The sequence below is a fragment of the Salmo salar genome, chromosome ssa13 (genome assembly GCF_905237065.1).
Source record: "Salmo salar chromosome ssa13, Ssal_v3.1, whole genome shotgun sequence".
In the NCBI taxonomy this organism is placed as follows: domain Eukaryota; kingdom Metazoa; phylum Chordata; class Actinopteri; order Salmoniformes; family Salmonidae; genus Salmo; species Salmo salar.
This window is the reverse complement of record NC_059454.1, coordinates 100683026-100701810: the sequence shown is the minus strand read 5'-3', so window position 1 is coordinate 100701810 and position 18785 is coordinate 100683026. Positions and strand designations below refer to the sequence as shown.

General features: G+C 41.4%; 1 protein-coding gene across 4 annotated transcripts in view; it reads right to left on the bottom strand.

The window, feature by feature from the left end:
* LOC106568376 (rab GTPase-activating protein 1) overlaps positions 1-18785 on the bottom strand; it is a 289542-nt gene that overhangs the window by 265076 nt on the left and 5681 nt on the right. For all 4 annotated transcript variants that reach the window (XM_045692525.1, XM_045692527.1, XM_045692524.1 and 1 more), the window contains exon 2: positions 11626-11833. In XM_045692525.1, the coding sequence (XP_045548481.1) occupies positions 11626-11781 (156 nt within the window). In that variant the 5' untranslated portion in view covers positions 11782-11833. The remainder of the gene's footprint in view (positions 1-11625; positions 11834-18785) is intronic.

Sequence of the window (18785 nt, the reverse complement as noted above, 5' to 3'; positions counted from 1 at the left end):
GCAAAACCCTTGTTGGCAATCACAGAGGTCAGACGTTTCTTGTAGTTGGCCACCAGGTTTGCACACATCTCAGGAGGGATTTTGTCCCACTCCTCTTTGCAGATCTTCTCCAAGTCATTAACCTGTTTGGGCTAGGGGGCAGTATTGAGAATTTTGGAAAAAATATGTGCCCATTTTTAACTGCCTCCTACACCAACTGAGAAGCTAGAATACGCATATTATTGTTCAGGTTTGGATAGAAAACACCCTAAAGTTTCTAAAACTGTTTGAATGGTGTCTGTGAGTATAACAGAACTCCTATGGCAGGCAAAAACCTGACAAGGTTTCATGCAGGAAGTGGCCTGTCTGACAAGGAGTCGTGCGTCTTGCATCTGTTTATTGAAGAGTAAGGATCTTAGCTGTAACGTGACAATTCCCAGGGCTCCAATAGGCTCTCAGAACCCGGGAAAAACCTGAACGATGACGAGGCAGCCTCTGGCTGAAACAGATTATCGCCTTATCCAAGTGGCCGATCAGAGGACCATTGAATGAGGCGCGTGCACGATTCGCCCCCGTGGAGAAATTTCATTCGGCTGTTTAGCTTATTGCAGATTCCCGGTCGGAATATTATCGCTTTTCTACGAGATAAATGGCATAAAAATTGGTTTTAAACAGCGGTTGACATGCTTCGAAGTACGGTAATGGAATATTTAGACATTTTTTGTCACGCCATGCGCCATGCGCACGACCGGTATTTACCATTCGTATAGTGTCTAGAACGCATCGAACAAAACAGAGGATATTTGGATATAACGATGGATTATTTGGGACCAAACCTACATTTGTTATTGAAGTAGAAGTCCTGGGAGTGCATTCTGACGAAGAACAGGAAAGGTAAGAACATTTTTCTTATAGGAAATAGGATTTTGGTGAAGGCTAATCTTGCCGGGTGTCTAAATAGCTAGCCGTGATGGCTGGGCTATGTACTTAGAATATTGCAAAATGTGCTTCATCCGAAAAGCTATTTTAAAATCGGACATATCGAGTGCATAGAGGAGTAATGTATCTATAATTCTTAAAATAATTGTTATGCTTTTTGTGAACGTTTATCGTGAGTAATTTAGCAAACTGTTAGTAAATTCCCCGGAAGTGGGTAGCTTTTTCTGAACGTCACATGCTAATGTAAAAAGCTGTTTTTTGATATAAATATGAACTTGATTGAACAGACATGCATGTATTGTATAACATAATGTCCTAGGTGTGTCATCTGATGAAGATCATAAAAGGTTAGTGCTGCATTTAGCTGTGGTTTGGGTTTTTGTGACATTATATGCTAGCTTGAAAAATGGGTGTCTGATTATTTCTGGCTGGGCACTCTCCTGACATAATCTAATGTTTTGCTTTCGTTGTAAAGCCTTTTTGAAATCGGACAGTGTGGTTAGATTAAGGAGAGTCTTGTCTTTAAATAGCTGTAAAATAGTCATATGTTTGAGAAATTGAAGTAATAGTATTTCAAACGATTCAAAAATCGCGCCACTGAATTCAGGTGGCTGTTACGTAGGTGGGACGAATTCGTCCCGCCTTGCCCATAGAGGTTAAGGTTTCGAGGCTGACATTTGGCAACTCGAATCTTCAGCTCCCTCCACAGATTTCCTTTGGGATTAAGGTCTGGAGACTGGCTAGGCCACTCCAGGACCTTAATGTGCTTCTTCTTGAGCCACTCCTTTGTTGCCTTGGCCGTGTGTTTTGGGTCATTGTCATGCTGGAATACCCATCCACGACCCATTTTCAATGCCCTGGCTGAGGGAAGGAGGTTCTCACCCAAGATTTGACGGTACATGGCCCCGTCCATCGTCCCTTTGATGCGGTGAAGTTGTCCTGACCCCTTAGCAGAAAAACACCCCCAAAGCATAATGTTTCCACCTCCATGTTTGACGGTGGGGATGGTGTTCTTGGGGTCATAGGCAGCATTCCTCCTCCTCCAAACACAGCAAGTTGAGTTGATGCCAAAGAGCTCCATTTTGGTCTCATCTGACCACAACACTTTCACCCAGTTGTCCTCTGAATCATTCAGATGTTCATTGGCAAACTTCAGATGGGCATGTATATGTGCTTTCTTGAGCAGAGGGACCTTGCGGGCGCTGCAGGATTTCAGTCCTTCACGGCATAGTGTTACCAACTGTTTTCTTGGTGACTATGGTCCCAGCTGCCTTGAGATCATTGACAAGATCCTCCCGTGTAGTTCTGGGCTGATTCCTCACCGTTCTCATGATCATTGCAACTCCACGAGGTGAGATCATGCATGGAGCCCCAGGCCGAGGGAGATTGACAGTTCTTTTGTGTTTCTTCCATTTGCGAATAATCGCACCAACTGTTGTCACCTTCTCATCAAGCTGCTTGGCGATGGTCTTGTAGCCCATTCCAGCCTAGTGTAGGTCTACAATCTTGTCCCTGACATCCTTGGAGAGCTCTTTGGTCTTGGCCATGGTGGAGAGTTTGGAATCTAATTGACTGATTGCTTCTGTGGACAGGTGTCTTTTATACAGGTAACAAGCTGAGATTAGGAGCACTCCCTTTAACCTGTTAGGGCTAGGGGGCAGTATTGACACGGCCGGATAAAAAACGTACCCGATTTAATCTGGTTACTACTCCTGCCCAGTAACTAGAATATGCATACAATTATTGGCTTTGGATAGAAAACACCCTAAAGTTTCTAAAACTGTTTGAATGGTGTCTGTGAATATAACAGAACTCAAATGGCAGGCCAAAACCTGAGAAGATTCCATGCAGGAAGTGGCCTGTCTGACAAGTTGTGTTTCATCTTGGCTCTTTTTATTGAAGACTGAGGATCTTTGCTCTAACGTGACACTTCCTACGGCTCCCATAGGCTCTCAGAGCCCGGGAAAAAGCTGAACGATATCGAGGCAGCCTCTGGCTGAAACACATTATCGCTTTTGGCAAGTGGCCGATCAGAGTACTATGGGCTTAGGCGCGTGCCCGAGTCGACCGAATGCTTTATTTTCTTTCGTCTGTTTACCTAAACGCAGATTCCCGGTCGGAATATTATCGCTTTTTATGAGAAAAATGGCATAAAAATTGATTTTAAACAGCGGTTGACATGCTTCGAAGTACGGTAATGGAATATTTAGAATTTTTTTGTCACGAATTGCGCCATGCTCGTCACCCTTATTTACCCTTTCGGATAGTGTCTTGAACGCACAAACAAAACGCCGCTGTTTGGATATAACTATGGATTATTTTGAACCAAACCAACATTTGTTATTGAAGTAGCTGTCCTGGGTGTGCATTCTGACGAAGACAACAAAAGGTAATGACATTTTTATAATAGTAAATATGATTATGGTGAGTGCTAAATTTGCTGGGTGTCTAAATAGCTAGCCCTGTGATGCCGGGCTATCTACTGAGAATATTGCAAAATGTGCTTTCACCGAAAAGCTATTTTAAAATCGGACATATCGAGTGCATAGAGGAGTTCTGTATCTATAATTCTTAAAATAATTGTTGTGCTTTTTGTGAACGTTTATCGTGAGTAATTTAGTAAATTCACCGGCAGTGTTCGGTGGGAATGCTAGTCACATGCTAGTCACATGCTAATGTAAAAAGCTGGTTTTTGATATAAATATGAACTTGATTGAACAAAACATGCATGTATTGTATAACATAATGTCCTAGGGTTGTCATCTGATGAAGATCATCAAAGGTTAGTGCTGCATTTAGCTGTGGTTTGGGTTTATGTGACATTATATGCTAGCTTGAAAAATGGGTGTCTGATTATTTCTGGCTGGGTACTCTGCTGACATAATAGAATGTTTTGCTTTCGTTGTAAAGCCTTTTTGAAATCGGACAGTGTGGTTAGATTAACGAGAGTCTTGTCTTTAAAATGGTGTAAAATAGTCATATGTTTGAAAAATTTTAGTTTTTGCATTTTTGAGGTTTTTGAATAACGCGCCACGGGATTACACTGACTGTTACGTAGGTGGGACGATTTGGTGCCACCTACCCTAGAGAGGTTAAGAGTGTGCTCCTAATCTCAGCTCGTTACCTGTATAAAAGACACCTGGGAGCCAGAAATCTTTCTGATTGAGAGGGGGTCAAATACTTATTTCCCCTCATTAAAATGCAAATAATTTTATAACATTTTTGACATGTGTTTTTCTGGATTTTTTTGTTGTTATTCTGTCTCTCACTGTTCAAATAAACCTACCATTAAATTTATAGACTGATCATTTCTTTTTCAGTGGGCAAACGTACAAAATCAGCAGGGGATCAAATACTTTTTTCCCCTCACTGTATGTATGTATGTATGTATGTATGTATGTATGTATGTATGTATGTATGTATGTATGTATGTATGTATGTATGTATGTACAGTTGAAGTCAGAAGTTTACATACACTTAGGTTGGAGTCATTAAACCTCAGGAAGAAAATTATAGACCTCCACAAGCCTGGTTCATCCTTGGAAGCAATTTCCAAACGCATGAAGGTACGATGTTCATCTGTACAAACAATAGTACGCAAGTATAAACACCATGGGACCACGCAGCCGTCATCCCGCTCTGGAAGGAGATGTGTTCTGTCTCCTAGAGATGAACGTACTTTGGCGAGAAAAGTGCAAATCAATCCCAGAACAACAGCAAAGGACTTTGTGAAGATGCTGGAGGAAACAGGTACAAAAGTATCTATATCCACAGTAAAATGAGTCCTATATCGACATAACCTGAAAGGCCGCTCAGCAAGGAAGAAGCCACTGCTCCAAAACCGACATAAAAAAGCCAGACTATGGTTTGCAACTGCACATGAGGACAAAGAACGTACTTTTTGGAGAAATGTCCTCTAGATTTAGATTTGGATAGAAAACACTCTGACGTTTCTAAAACTGTTTGAATGATGTATGTGAGTATAACAGAACTCATATGGCAGGCAAAAACCTGAGAAAAATCCAACCAGGAAGTGTGGAAATCTGAGGTTTGTAGTTTTTCAAGTGATTGCCTATACAGTATACAGTGACTTAGGGTTCATTTTGCACTTCCTAAGGCTTCCACTAGATGTCAACAGTCTTTAGAACGTTGTTTCATGCTTCTACTGTGAATAGGGGGAGAAAAAGAGCTCCTGGAAGTAGATGACTGAGAAAATGACATGAGCTCAGTGGCGCGCGCTCACTTGAGAGTTAGCTGTGTTCCTTTTCTTTTTTAAAGACATTGGAATTGTCCGGTTGGAATCTTACTGAAGATTTATGATAAAAACATCCTAAAGATTGATGCTATACATCGTTTTACATGTTTCTACGAACGTAAATATAACTTTTTTAGACTTCTCGTTGTGACATTTTGCGCGCGCTTCTTGCATTTGGAGTAGTGGACTAAACGCGCGAACAAAAAGGAGGTATTTGGACATAAATGATGGACTTTATCGAACAAAATGAACATTTATTCTGGAACTGGGATTCCTGGGAGTGCATTCTGATGAAGATCATCAAAGGTAAGTGAATATTTATAATGTCATTTTTGTTGACTCCAAAATGGCAGGTATCTGTATGGCTTGTTTTGATATCTGAGCGCTGTACTCAGATTATTGCAAAATTTGCTTTGCCATAAAGCTTTTTTGAAATCTGACACAGCGGTTGCATTAAAAGCACAGTCAACTTAGTGTATGTAAACTTCTGACCAACTGGAATTGTGATACAGTGAATTATAAGTGAAATAATCTGTCTGTAAACAATTGTTGGAAAAATTACTTGTGTCCTGCACAAAGCAGATGTCCTAACCGACTTGACAAAACTATAGTTTGTTAACAAGAAATTTGTGGAGAGGTTGAAAAATGAGTTTTAATGACTCCAACCTCAGTGTATGTAAACTTCCGACTTCAACTGTACATACATACACAATATATATATACACACACACACACACACACACATATATAGTTGAAGTCGGAAGTTTACATACAGAAAATGATAATTTTGCAGTGGTCTCTTGATTTTTTCCAGAGCTCGTGTGTGTGTGTGTGTGTGTGTGTGTGTGTGTGTGTGTGTGTGTGTGTGTGTGTGTGTGTGTATATATATATAAAATATATGTATGTGTGTGTACCTGTGTGTACCTGTGTGTGTGTGTGTGTGTGTATGTATGTATATATATATATATATATATATACATACACACACACACACACACACACACACACAGGTACACACACATACATATATTTGTATTTATTTTAATAAACATTAGGCGACAAATACACAGAAGCCTGCCAGAATATCACTGGGATGTGACCTACAGCCTGATAACACGTACAGTATGATATCACTGGGATGTGACCTACAGCCTGATAACACGTACAGTATGATATCACTGGGATGTGACCTACAGCCTGATAACACGTACAGTATGATATCACTGGGATGTGGCCTACAGCCTGATAACACGTACAGTATGATATCACTGGGATGTGGCCTACAGCCTGATAACACGTACAGTATGATATCACTGGGATGTGACCTACAGCCTGATAACACGTACAGTATGATATCACTGGGATGTGACCTACAGCCTGATAACACGTACAGTATGATATCACTGGGATGTGACCTACAGCCTGATAACACGTACAGTATGATATCACTGGGATGTGACCTACAGCCTGATAACACGTACAGTATGACATCACTGGGATGTGACCTACAGCCTGATAACACGTACAGTATGATATCACTGGGATGTGACCTACAGCCTGATAACACGTACAGTATGATATCACTGGGATGTGACCTACAGCCTGATAACACGTACAGTATGATATCACTGGGATGTGACCTACAGCCTGATAACACGTACAGTATGATATCACTGGGATGTGACCTACAGCCTGATAACACGTACAGTATGATATCACTGGGATGTGACCTACAGCCTGATAACACGTACAGTATGATATCACTGGGATGTGACCTACAGCCTGATAACACGTACAGTATGATATCACTGGGATGTGACCTACAGCCTGATAACACGTACAGTATGATATCACTGGGATGTGACCTACAGCCTGATAACACGTACAGTATGATATCACTGGGATGTGACCTACAGCCTGATAACACGTACAGTATGACATCACTGGGATGTGACCTACAGCCTGATAACACGTACAGTATGATATCACTGGGATGTGACCTACAGCCTGATAACACGTACAGTATGATATCACTGGGATGTGGCCTACAGCCTGATAACACGTACAGTATGACATCACTGGGATGTGACCTACAGCCTGATAACACGTACAGTATGATATCACTGGGATGTGACCTACAGCCTGATAACACGTACAGTATGATATCACTGGGATGTGACCTACAGCCTGATAACACGTACAGTATGATATCACTGGGATGTGACCTACAGCCTGATAACACGTACAGTATGATATCACTGGGATGTGACCTACAGCCTGATAACACGTACAGTATGACATCACTGGGATGTGACCTACAGCCTGATAACACGTACAGTATGATATCACTGGGATGTGACCTACAGCCTGATAACACGTACAGTATGATATCACTGGGATGTGGCCTACAGCCTGATAACACGTACAGTATGACATCACTGGGATGTGACCTACAGCCTGATAACACGTACAGTATGACATCACTGGGATGTGACCTACAGCCTGATAACACGTACAGTATGACATCACTGGGATGTGACCTACAGCCTGATAACACGTACAGTATGATATCACTGGGATGTGACCTACAGCCTGATAACACGTACAGTATGATATCACTGGGATGTGACCTACAGCCTGATAACACGTACAGTATGATATCACTGGGATGTGGCCTACAGCCTGATAACACGTACAGTATGACATCACTGGGATGTGACCTACAGCCTGATAACACGTACAGTATGATATCACTGGGATGTGACCTACAGCCTGATAACACGTACAGTATGATATCACTGGGATGTGACCTACAGCCTGATAACACGTACAGTATGATATCACTGGGATGTGACCTACAGCCTGATAACACGTACAGTATGATATCACTGGGATGTGACCTAAAGCCTGATAAGCTGTACAGTATGAGTGTTTGTTAGGATGGAGAGTGAGAGAGTGTGTGAGAGAAAGAAAGAAAGAAAGAAAGAAAGAAAGAAAGAAAGAAAGAAAGAAAGAAAGAAAGAAAGAAAGAAAGAAAGAAAGAAAGAAAGAAAGAAAGAAAGAAAGAAAGAAAGAAAGAAAGAAAGAAAGAAAGAAATGAAAGAGAGAAAGAAAGAGAGAAAAGTGAAAGAGAGAAAGAAAAAAGAGCGAGAGACAGAGATGAAAATCTTAAATGGCCAATAATTCCCCCACCTAGCCCAGGCAACCTGACACCATAAAGACACACAGGATTGATGAATCTCCTGAATCTCTGCCCTCAGCAGCTTCCTCCATAGACATACATAGACACCAGTGAATTCATGTTTATTTACAGTACATCATTGGCTTCCTCTCCTCTTAATGGATGTGCTGTACTGACACTGTAAATACAGGCTAATGAAAATGTAGTGTAGGCTAGTTTTCCCTTTGACAGTTCCCTTTGACAGCATAAAATGGTACAGACCCACATGAACAGTAGGGCTGGCACAACTGCTGTATAACCCGTGTAACCCCAAAGAACATTATCTCTAACCCCCAAAGAACATTATCTCTAACCCCCCAAAGAACATTATCTCTAACCCCCCCAAAGAACATTATCTCTAACCCCCCCAAAGAACATTATCTCTAACCCCCCCAAAAAACATCTCTAACCCCCAAAGAACATTATCTCTAACCCCCCCAAAGAACATTATCTCTAACCCCCCCAAAGAATATTATCTCTAACCCCCCCAAAGAACATTATCTCTAACCCCCCCAAAGAACATTATCTCTAACCCCCCAAGAACATTATCTCTAACCCCCCAAAGAACATTATCTCTAACCCCCCAAAGAACATTATCTCTAACCCCCCAAGAACATTATCTCTAACCCCCCCAAAGAACATTATCTCTAACCCCCAAAGAACATTATCTCTAACCCCCCCCAAAGAACTGCTGGCTGAAGACGGGACGGCCGGTCATTCGTGCGGTTGAGTCCGTTTCTGCGATAACATGGACTCGTAACAACGTGATGAAACTTTGTTGCCTCTTGCTGAAACAAGGTGTTGTAGCAAACGATGAATTGAATGGGCTTAAAACATCTAACCCTGGCAATTTGACTGGTAAACTCATAGGTACACTCGCAATAGCCGCCTGGTATTGTGATGCAATAATTTCCATGGTAATGGAGAATTTCATACAAATGATTTGAACTGATGTGGCTCATGCAATGGAATGTATATTTTGTAATGGCAGTTGAGTTGAATGGTGCATCTGCAGTAACTCGTGAGGGACTTAGGGGCCGAGGGGAAAACATCTATTCAGCCTCCTGATGTTGAAGAGGCGCTGCTGTTGCACCTTCTTCACCACGCCGTCTGTGTGAAGTGACCATTTCAGGTTGTCAGTGACGTGCATGCAGAGGGATTGTGGAATAATCTCCAAAACTCTGCAATTGGATAATTTGGTGCCTCTAGGGCAATTCAGACGGCTCGTTGAGGACGTTTCTACTGAAGAATGTGTTGCTTTTCTATACTTCAGTTTATTATCTCTGTTTAGCTTTTCATAGTTGTATTTATTCATTTATCCTTATTTTACCAGGTATGTTAACTGAGAACACATTCTCATTTACAGCAACGACCTGGGGAAAAGTTACAGGGGGGATGAATGAGCCAATTGGAAGCTGGGGATAATTAGGTGACCAGGATGGTATGAGGGCCAGATTGGGAATTTAGCCAAGACACCAGGGTTAACACCCCTACTCTTAAGATAAGTACCATGGGTTCTTTAGTGGCCACAGAGAGTCAGGACACCAGGGTTAGCACCCCTACTCTTAAGATAAGTACCATGGGTTCTTTAGTGACCACAGAGAGTGAGGACACCAGGGTTAACACACCTACTCTTAAGATAAGTACCATGGGTTCTTTAGTGACCACAGAGAGTCAGGACACCAGGGTTAACACCCCTACTCTTAAGATAAGTACCATGGGTTCTATAGTGACCACAGAGAGTCAGGACACCAGGGTTAACACACCTACTCTTAAGATAAGTACCATGGGATCTATAGTGACCACAGAGAGTCAGGACACCAGGGTTAACACCCCTACTCTACAATAAGTACCATGGGTTCTTTAGTGACCACAGAGAGTCAGGACACAAGGGTTAACACCCCTACTCTTAAGATAAGTACCATGGGTTCTATAGTGGCCACAGAGAGTCAGGACACCAGGGTTAACACACCTACTCTTAAGATAAGTACCATGGGTTCTATAGTGGCCACAGAGAGTCAGGACACCAGGGTTAACACCCCTACTCTTAAGATAAGTACCATGGGTTCTATAGTGGCCACAGAGAGTCAGGACACCAGGGTTAACACCCCTACTCTACAATAAGTACCATGGGTTCTTTAGTGACCACAGAGAGTCAGGACACAAGGGTTAACACACCTACTCTTATGATAAGTACTATGGGTTCTATAGTGACCACAGAGAGTCAGGACACCAGGGTTAACACCACTACTGTTAAGATAAGTACCATGGGTTCTATAGTGGCCACAGAGAGTCAGGACACCAGGGTTAACACCCCTACTCTTAAGATAAGTACCATGGGTTCTATAGTGACCACAGAGAGTCAGGACACCAGGGTTAACACACCTACTCTTATGATAAGTACCATGGGTTCTATAGTGGCCACAGAGAGTCAGGACACCAGGGTTAACACACCTACTCTACGATAAGTACCATGGGATCTATAGTGACCACAGAGAGTCAGGACACCAGGGTTAACACCCCTACTCTACAATAAGTACCATGGGTTCTATAGTGACCACAGAGAGTCAGGACACCAGGGTTAACACACCTACTCTTATGATAAGTACCATGGGTTCTATAGTGGCCACAGAGAGTCAGGACACCAGGGTTAACACACCTACTCTTAAGATAAGTACCATGGGTTCTATAGTGGCCACAGAGAGTCAGGACACCAGGGTTAACACCCCTACTCTTATGTACCATGGGATCTTTAGTGACCACAGAGTCAGGACACCCGTTTAACGTCCCATCTGAAAGACAGCACCCTACACAGGACAATCACTTATTGATGTGTATATTTTTGTGCATATTTGTGTAATTACAGGGCTCATATGTCAAAGAGACCTTGGTCTCAGCATGACTCCCTGTCAAAATAAATGTTACATTCAAAAAACTCCATCACTGCATTGCTTAGGCCTACACCACCTACCCAGGAAGTTCAGCTCTACAGTGCATACATCACAAGGTTAGGTAGGGGCTCAGGGCCGAGGAAGTAGTCTGGTCCCAGATCTGTTAGTGCATTTGTCTACTCCACTTGTCATTGTCAATGTTTGGCATGACAATTTTCATAAAGAGTTGGAGAGCAGCAACAGACTGGCACCCAGGCTAAAGGTGAAAGGTCGTGAGTGAATTAGACCCGAGCACGTTAGAGTTCTGTCCACTCACCTAGGTACTCTTTCTTTTGTCTTACCTTCAGTCCTGTCTTTTCCTCATCACTAGCGTTATTAATGGAGGAGCCTGGGGTGTCGTCCCCCAGCCGCGACACCAGCACAAAGTCCTCACTGTTCAGGGTGGACACTGAGTCGGACGACACGCTAATTTTCCCCACCGAGGCCTTGTCATCCATGACAGCTAAACCAAGCCAGACGCATGAATGGAGGGGAAATGAGTAAAATCACCTAGAAAGGAAAAGGAAAAACAAAAATAAAAGTAATGATGAAATGAGGCCGATATTGTGAATAGCATTTATTATTTAACCTCAAGAAAAACAGTAGGGGAAGTATCAAGAATTCTTACAGGGAGTATTGAGGTTGAGCTTGTGCAGTTACACATAATAACCTGATGGTGGCAACAGTGAGCTAGTTATTTTGTTGAAATAAGAGGAAAATGACAGTGAGAGAGAGAGAGAGAGAGAGAGAGAGAGAGAGAGAGAGAGAGGAGAGGGGGGGGGAAGGATAAAGGCAGAAAGAGGAAAGTGGATGAGAAATGGAGAAAGAAAGCAGAGAGAGGGAAGGATAAAGGCAGAAAGAGGAAGTGGATGAGAAATGGAGAAAGAAAGCAGAGAGAGGGAAGTGGATGAGAAATGGAGAAAGAAAGCAGAGAGAGGGAAGTGGATGAGAAATGGAGAAAGAAAGCAGAGAGAGGGAAGGATAAAGGCAGAAAGAGGAAAGTGGATGAGAAATGGAGAAAGAAAGCAGAGAGAGGGAAGTGGATGAGAAATGGAGAAAGAAAGCAGAGAGAGGGAAGTGGATGAGAAATGGAGAAAGAAAGCAGAGAGGGAAGAAAATAAGAAGATCCATATTTTGCATTGAAAGTTGAGTCATTCATTTCAGTAAAGTATAATATAAAACTTGGCATCTTCAAAGAGAACGCAAGGTAAAGTTTTAGCCATGGTGATGCAAAATCAGGTGTCATACAACACAAAGCCAATGTGTGGATGGATATGAGGGAGGTAAGCTGGACATGGGCAGGGCACTTGTCAGAAACATCCCTCCATCACAGTAATGTTGTTAACCTGTTTGGGCTAGGGGGCAGTATTGAGAATTTTGGAAAAAATATGTGCCCATTTTTAACAGCCTCCTACACCAACTCAGAAGCTAGAATATGCATATTATTGTTCAGGTTTGGATAGAAAACACCCCAAGGTTTCATGCAGGAAGTGGCCTGTCTGACAAGGAGTCGTGCGTCTTGCATCTGTTTATTGAAGAGTAAGGATCTTAGCTGTAACGTGACAATTCCCAGGGCTCCAATAGGCTCTCAGAAGCCGGGAAAATCCTGAAGGATGACGAGGCAGCCTCAGGCTGAAACAGATTATTACCTTATCCAAGTGGCCGATCAGAGGACCATTGAATGAGGCGCGTGCGCGATTAGCCCCCGTGGAGTATATTCATTAGGCTGTTTAGCATATTGCAGATTCCCGGTCGGAATATTATCGCTTTTCTACGAGATAAATTGCATAAAAATTGATTTTAAACAGCGGTTGACATGCTTCGAAGTACGGTAATGGAATATTTAGAATTTTTTTGTCACGTTCTGCGCCATGCGCACGACCGTGGATTACCATTCTGATAGTGTCTAGAACGCACGAACAAAACGACGCTATTTGGATATAAAGATGGATTATTTGGGACCAAACCTACATTTGTTATTGAAGTAGAAGTCCTGGGAGTGCATTCTGACGAAGACAACAAAAGGTAATCAAACTTTTAGTAATTTAGTAAAATTGTTAGTAAATTCACCGGACGTTTGCGGTGGGTATGCTAGTTCTGAACGTCACATGCTAATGTAAAAAGCTGTTTTTTGATATAAATATGAACTTGATTGAACAGACATGCATGTATTGTATAACATAATGTCCTAGGTGTGTCATCTGATGAAGATCATAAAAGGTTAGTGCTGCATTTAGCTGTGGCTTTGGGTTTATTTGACATTGTATGCTAGCTTGAAAAATGGGTGTCTGATTATTTCTGGCTGGGCACTCTCCTGACATAATCTAATGTTTTGCTTTCGTTGTAAAGCCTTTTTGAAATCGGACAGTGTGGTTAGATAAACGAGAGTCTTGTCTTTAAATAGCTGTAAAATAGTCATATGTTTGAGAAATTGAAGTAATAGTATTTCAAACGATTCAAAAATCGCGCCACTGGATTAGACTGGCTGTTACGTAGGTGGGACGAATTCGTCCCGCCTAGCCCATAGAGGTTAAAGAGATTCACTGGTACTTTTGTATAGTTTTTAGCCACTAGTTCTGAAAGTAATGCTCACAAGCCAAAAAAGTGGTAGCCAAAAATTGCTTACTATGTCACATATGTGCAGATATGCGCACCACGTCATTGCTCTGTCTCTCGTTCTGCTGTGAGTCACGCAAATGGCAAGGGGCTGAATGTCATTGGCTGGAACTGGAATGTCTAAGGGGCTGGCCCACATTGGGGAAAATGGCAGCGCACAGCTTCCAGTAAACATAATTGAGTTAAGACCGGAATTATGCATATATGAACTACACATTGACACATCCAGCCCAAATCGGGAGGTTTAAAATTTTTAACAAAATACTTACTTGTCGCCAAAGTTCCCGAGCATGTCATTAATGCAAAATTTGGCCTTCATCATCTCCATGGCAATATTCAAATAAGAAACAAACTCAGCCTATTATAGGCTTACTATACACATTGACTGTTCTTTGGTTCACCTTCATCTTAATGCAGGACTGTTCAAAAGCAGCAGTACTCTGTAATACTTTTTGAGAAGATCCTTCACACTCATTTCCCAGGAGGCAAAGGTCCAGATAGATAATTTCATTGACCTACAGTACCAGTCAAAAGTTTGGACACACCTACTCATTCAAGGGTTTTTCTTTATTTTTACTATTTTCTACATTGTATGAAATAACACATATGGAATGTATTTTATATTTGAGATTCTTCAAAGTAGCCACCCTTTGGCTGACTTGCCTAGTTAAATGTTAAATTTGCCTTGATGACAGCTTTGCAAACTCTTGACATTCCCTCAACCAGCTTCATGAGGTAGTCACCTGGAATGCATTTAAATTAACAGGTGTGCCTTCTTAAAAGTTAATTTGTGGAATTTCTTTCCTTCTTAATGGGTTTGAGCCAATCATTTGTTTTGTGAGAAGTTAGGGGTGGGTATACAGAAGATAACCCTATTTGGTAAAAGACCAAGTCCATATTATGGCAAGAACAGCTCAAATGAGAAAAGAGAAACGACAGTCCATCATTACTTTAAGACATGAAGGTAGTCAATCAGGAACATTTCAAGAACTTTGGAAAGTTTCTTCAAATGCAGTCGCAAAAACCATCAACCGCTATGATAAAACTGGCTCTCATGAGGACCGCCACAGGAAAGGAAGACCCAGAGTTCATTAGAGTTACCAGCAACAGAAATTTCAGCCCAAATACATGCTACACAGAGTTCAAGTAACAGACACATCTTAACCTCTATGGGCTAGGTGGGACGCTAGCGTGCCACCCGTGGTGCACTCCATCAACAGCAGGTGCATTTCAAGAGCGGCAAATTTGAATCCAAATAAATGTCAAAATTCAAATTTTTCAAACATACAACTATTTTACACCCTTTGAAAGATAAACATCTCCTTAATCTAACCACGTTTTACGATTTCAAAAAGGTTTTACGGCGAAAGCATAAATTTAGAGTATGTTAGGACAGTACATTTACAAGAGTTGTGTGTAATGTTTTGTCAATTCGAAGACAGGGTAACCAAAACCATAAAACCAGCTAAAATGATGCACTAACCTTTTACAATCTCCATCAGATGACACTCCTAGGACATTATGTTAGACAATGCATGCATTTTTAGTTCTATCAAGTTCATATTTATATCCAAAAACAGCGTTTTACTATGGCATTGATGTTGAGGAAATCGTTTCCCTCCAATAACCGGCAGTCAAGTCAGCGTCACAAATTAAATAATTAAAATTAGAAAACATTGGTAAAATATTATATTGTCATTTAAAGAATTATAGATTTACATCTCTTGAACGCAATCAACTTGCCAGATTTAAAAATAACCTTACTGGGAAATCACACTTTGCAATAATCTGAGCACTGCGCCCAGAAAAATACGCGTTGCGATACAGACTAGACGTCATGTTGGGAAGATCTAAAATCGAAAATACTATGTAAATAATCCATTACCTTTGATTCTCTTCATCAGATGTCACTTCCAGGTATCACAGGTCCATAACGAATGTAGTTTTGTTCAAAAAAGCTCATCATTTATGTCCAAAAATCTATGTCTTGTTAGCACATGATCTAAGCCAGCCGGACTTCTCGTCATGAACGAGGGGGAAAAAATATATTTACGTTCGTTCAAACATGTCAAACGTTGTATAGCATAAATCATTAGGGCCTTTTTAACCAGAACATGAATAATATTCAAGGTGGACGAATGCATACTCTTTTATAACGTATTGGAACGAGGGTACCCAACATGAACTCGCGCGCCAGGTGTCTAATGGGCCATCATCGTTCCATGGCTCTTGTTCGGTCAGATCTCCCTCCAGAAGACTCAAAACACTTTGTAAAGGCTGGTGACATCTAGTGGAAGCAATAGGAAGTGCCAAAATATTCCTCAGCCCCTGTGTTTTTCAATGGGATAGGTTTAAAGGTAATACAACACATCAGGTATCCACTTCCTGTCAGAAAATGTCTCAGGGTTTTGCCTGCCAAATGAGTTCTGTTATACTCACAGACACCATTCAAACAGTTTTAGAAACTTTAGAGTGTTTTCTATCCATATATAATAAGTATATGCATATTCTAGTTACTGGGTAGGATTAGTAACCAGATTAATTCGGGTACATTTTTTTATCCAGACGTGCAAATGCTGCCCCCTAGCCCTAACAGGTTAACATCAACTGTTCAGAGACTGTGTGAATCAGGCCTTCATGGTCAAATTGTTGCAAAGAAACCACTACTAAAGGACACCAATAAGAAGAAGAGACTTGCTTGGTCCAAGAAACACGAGCAATGGATATAAGACCGGTGGAAATCTGTCCTTTGGTCTGATGAGTCCAAATGTGAGATTTTGGGATCCAACTGCTGTGTCTTTATGAGATGCAGAGTAGGTGAACGGATGATTTCCGCCTGTGTGGTTCCCACCGTGACGCATGGAGGTGGAGGTGTGATGGTGTGTGGGTTCTTTGCTGGTGACATTGTCAGTGATTTATCTAGAATTTAAGGCACACTTAACCAGCATGGCTACCACAGCATTCTGCAGCGATACACCATCCCATCTGGTTTGCGCTTAGTGGGACTATCATTTGTTTTTCAACAGGACAATGACCCAACACACCTCCAGGCTGTGTAAGGGCTATTTGACCAAAGAGAGTGATGAAGTGCTGCATCAGATGACCTGGCCTCCACAATTACCCGACCTCAACCCAATTGAGATGGTTTGGGATGAGTTGGATCGCAGAGTGAAGGAAAAGCAGCGAACAAGTGCTCAGCATATGTGAAGCTGGTTAAGAAAATGCCAAGAGTGTGCAAAGCTGTCATCAAGGCAAAGGGTGGCTACTTTGAAGAATCTCAAATATAAAATATGTTGATTTGTTTTTGGTTACTACTAGGGCTGTGGCGGTCACAAAATGTCATCAACCGGTGATTGTAAAGCAAATAACTGTCGGTCTCACGGTAATTGACCGTTAATTAACATAAACACATTTAGCATCTCCTGGCTTCCACACATGGCCTATAAGCCATTTTAAAAAGTATAATAAATCCATGTAATATAGCTTACACCAATAAATCCATTATTTAGACAGGACTAAAGAATATTGATATGAAGAAAATGCAGTCTATTTCAGAAGAACAGAATAGCATACTCTGAGTTGTCCTTATGTTAGGTCCTGATATGGCTATGGGCTACACTAGTTTATTTAGCAGACAAGATTTACTTAGAATTGTGTGGCATTATTTTATAGTATGAAGAATACAATTGAACAAAGCTGAATAAAATATAAATATTTTCTCCAAACGATTTGAGGGAGTGCGCACATGCGGCTATTCTGTGTTAAGCGGTTAACAAAGAAATAGGTATTCCTATATGCTTCATTTAGAGTTATTAATGTAACTTTAGTTGTTCTACAAACATTGGGCTATATGTGTTGGTTTTTAATACATTGTTAGGCTGCATGATGAGACTAATGATGATTTGAAAGAAGTTGCTTGAAAAGGCATGAGCTCTGCTTTGTTTTTTGCGCAGGCTGTAAACACTCCAATAGTGTCTCATTCACAATTTGACAAGCACTTGATAACGTCTCGAATTTCATGGTGGCATCCCCTTTGTGGCCGTAATACACTTTTTTTTTTTAAATGTGCAATCCGAAGTGTCTCTCACTCACACAGCTCTTCGTCACGTGATCGGGTCTTTCTCACAGGCTACAAGTGAAGACAGACACATCAGGGATGCAACTGCACACGTCCTTATCCAATTTGGAGGTGCATTTGAAGATATTGGAAGAACAAGATGAGTAGGCCTAACCAACATTAAAAGCACTAGCCTATGTCAATCTACTATTCCCCAGAGTACAAAAGTCCACCTATTCTCATGAAGTGTTTGATTAGATTTGCATTGATGTCAGAGTGATTAGAGGGACAATATAGTGCTGAGGACCAGGCAGTTAGCAAGTTTGGTAGGCTACTAATGACCATCAGCAGCATCAGAGATTGGAGAAGCCTAATTACCGTGACTAAACTGTCGTGTGGAATTTAACAGCCTTTATGACTCGTGACCGCCGATGTGGCGGTAATTCGGTCACCGCAGCCCTGTTCATTTAAATGCATTATTTTTGGCTACTACATGAGTCCATGTGTTATTTCATAGTGTTGATGTCTTCACTATTATTCTACAATGTAGAAAATAGTACAAATAAAGAAAAACCCTTGAATGAGTAGATGTGTCCAAACTTTTGACTGGTACTGTATGTGTGCTCTCTAAGGTCAGTCAGTGAACGCCATAAGAGGAAAACTGACAGGGCACAACAACATTTACAAATTGCACCTTTGCATTCTACTATTACAACTCTCAACTGCAGAAAGTTGAAAGCCCAAATGAGTTCCAAAAAAAAAAAAAAAAAAGTTAAATTATTTTTTAAG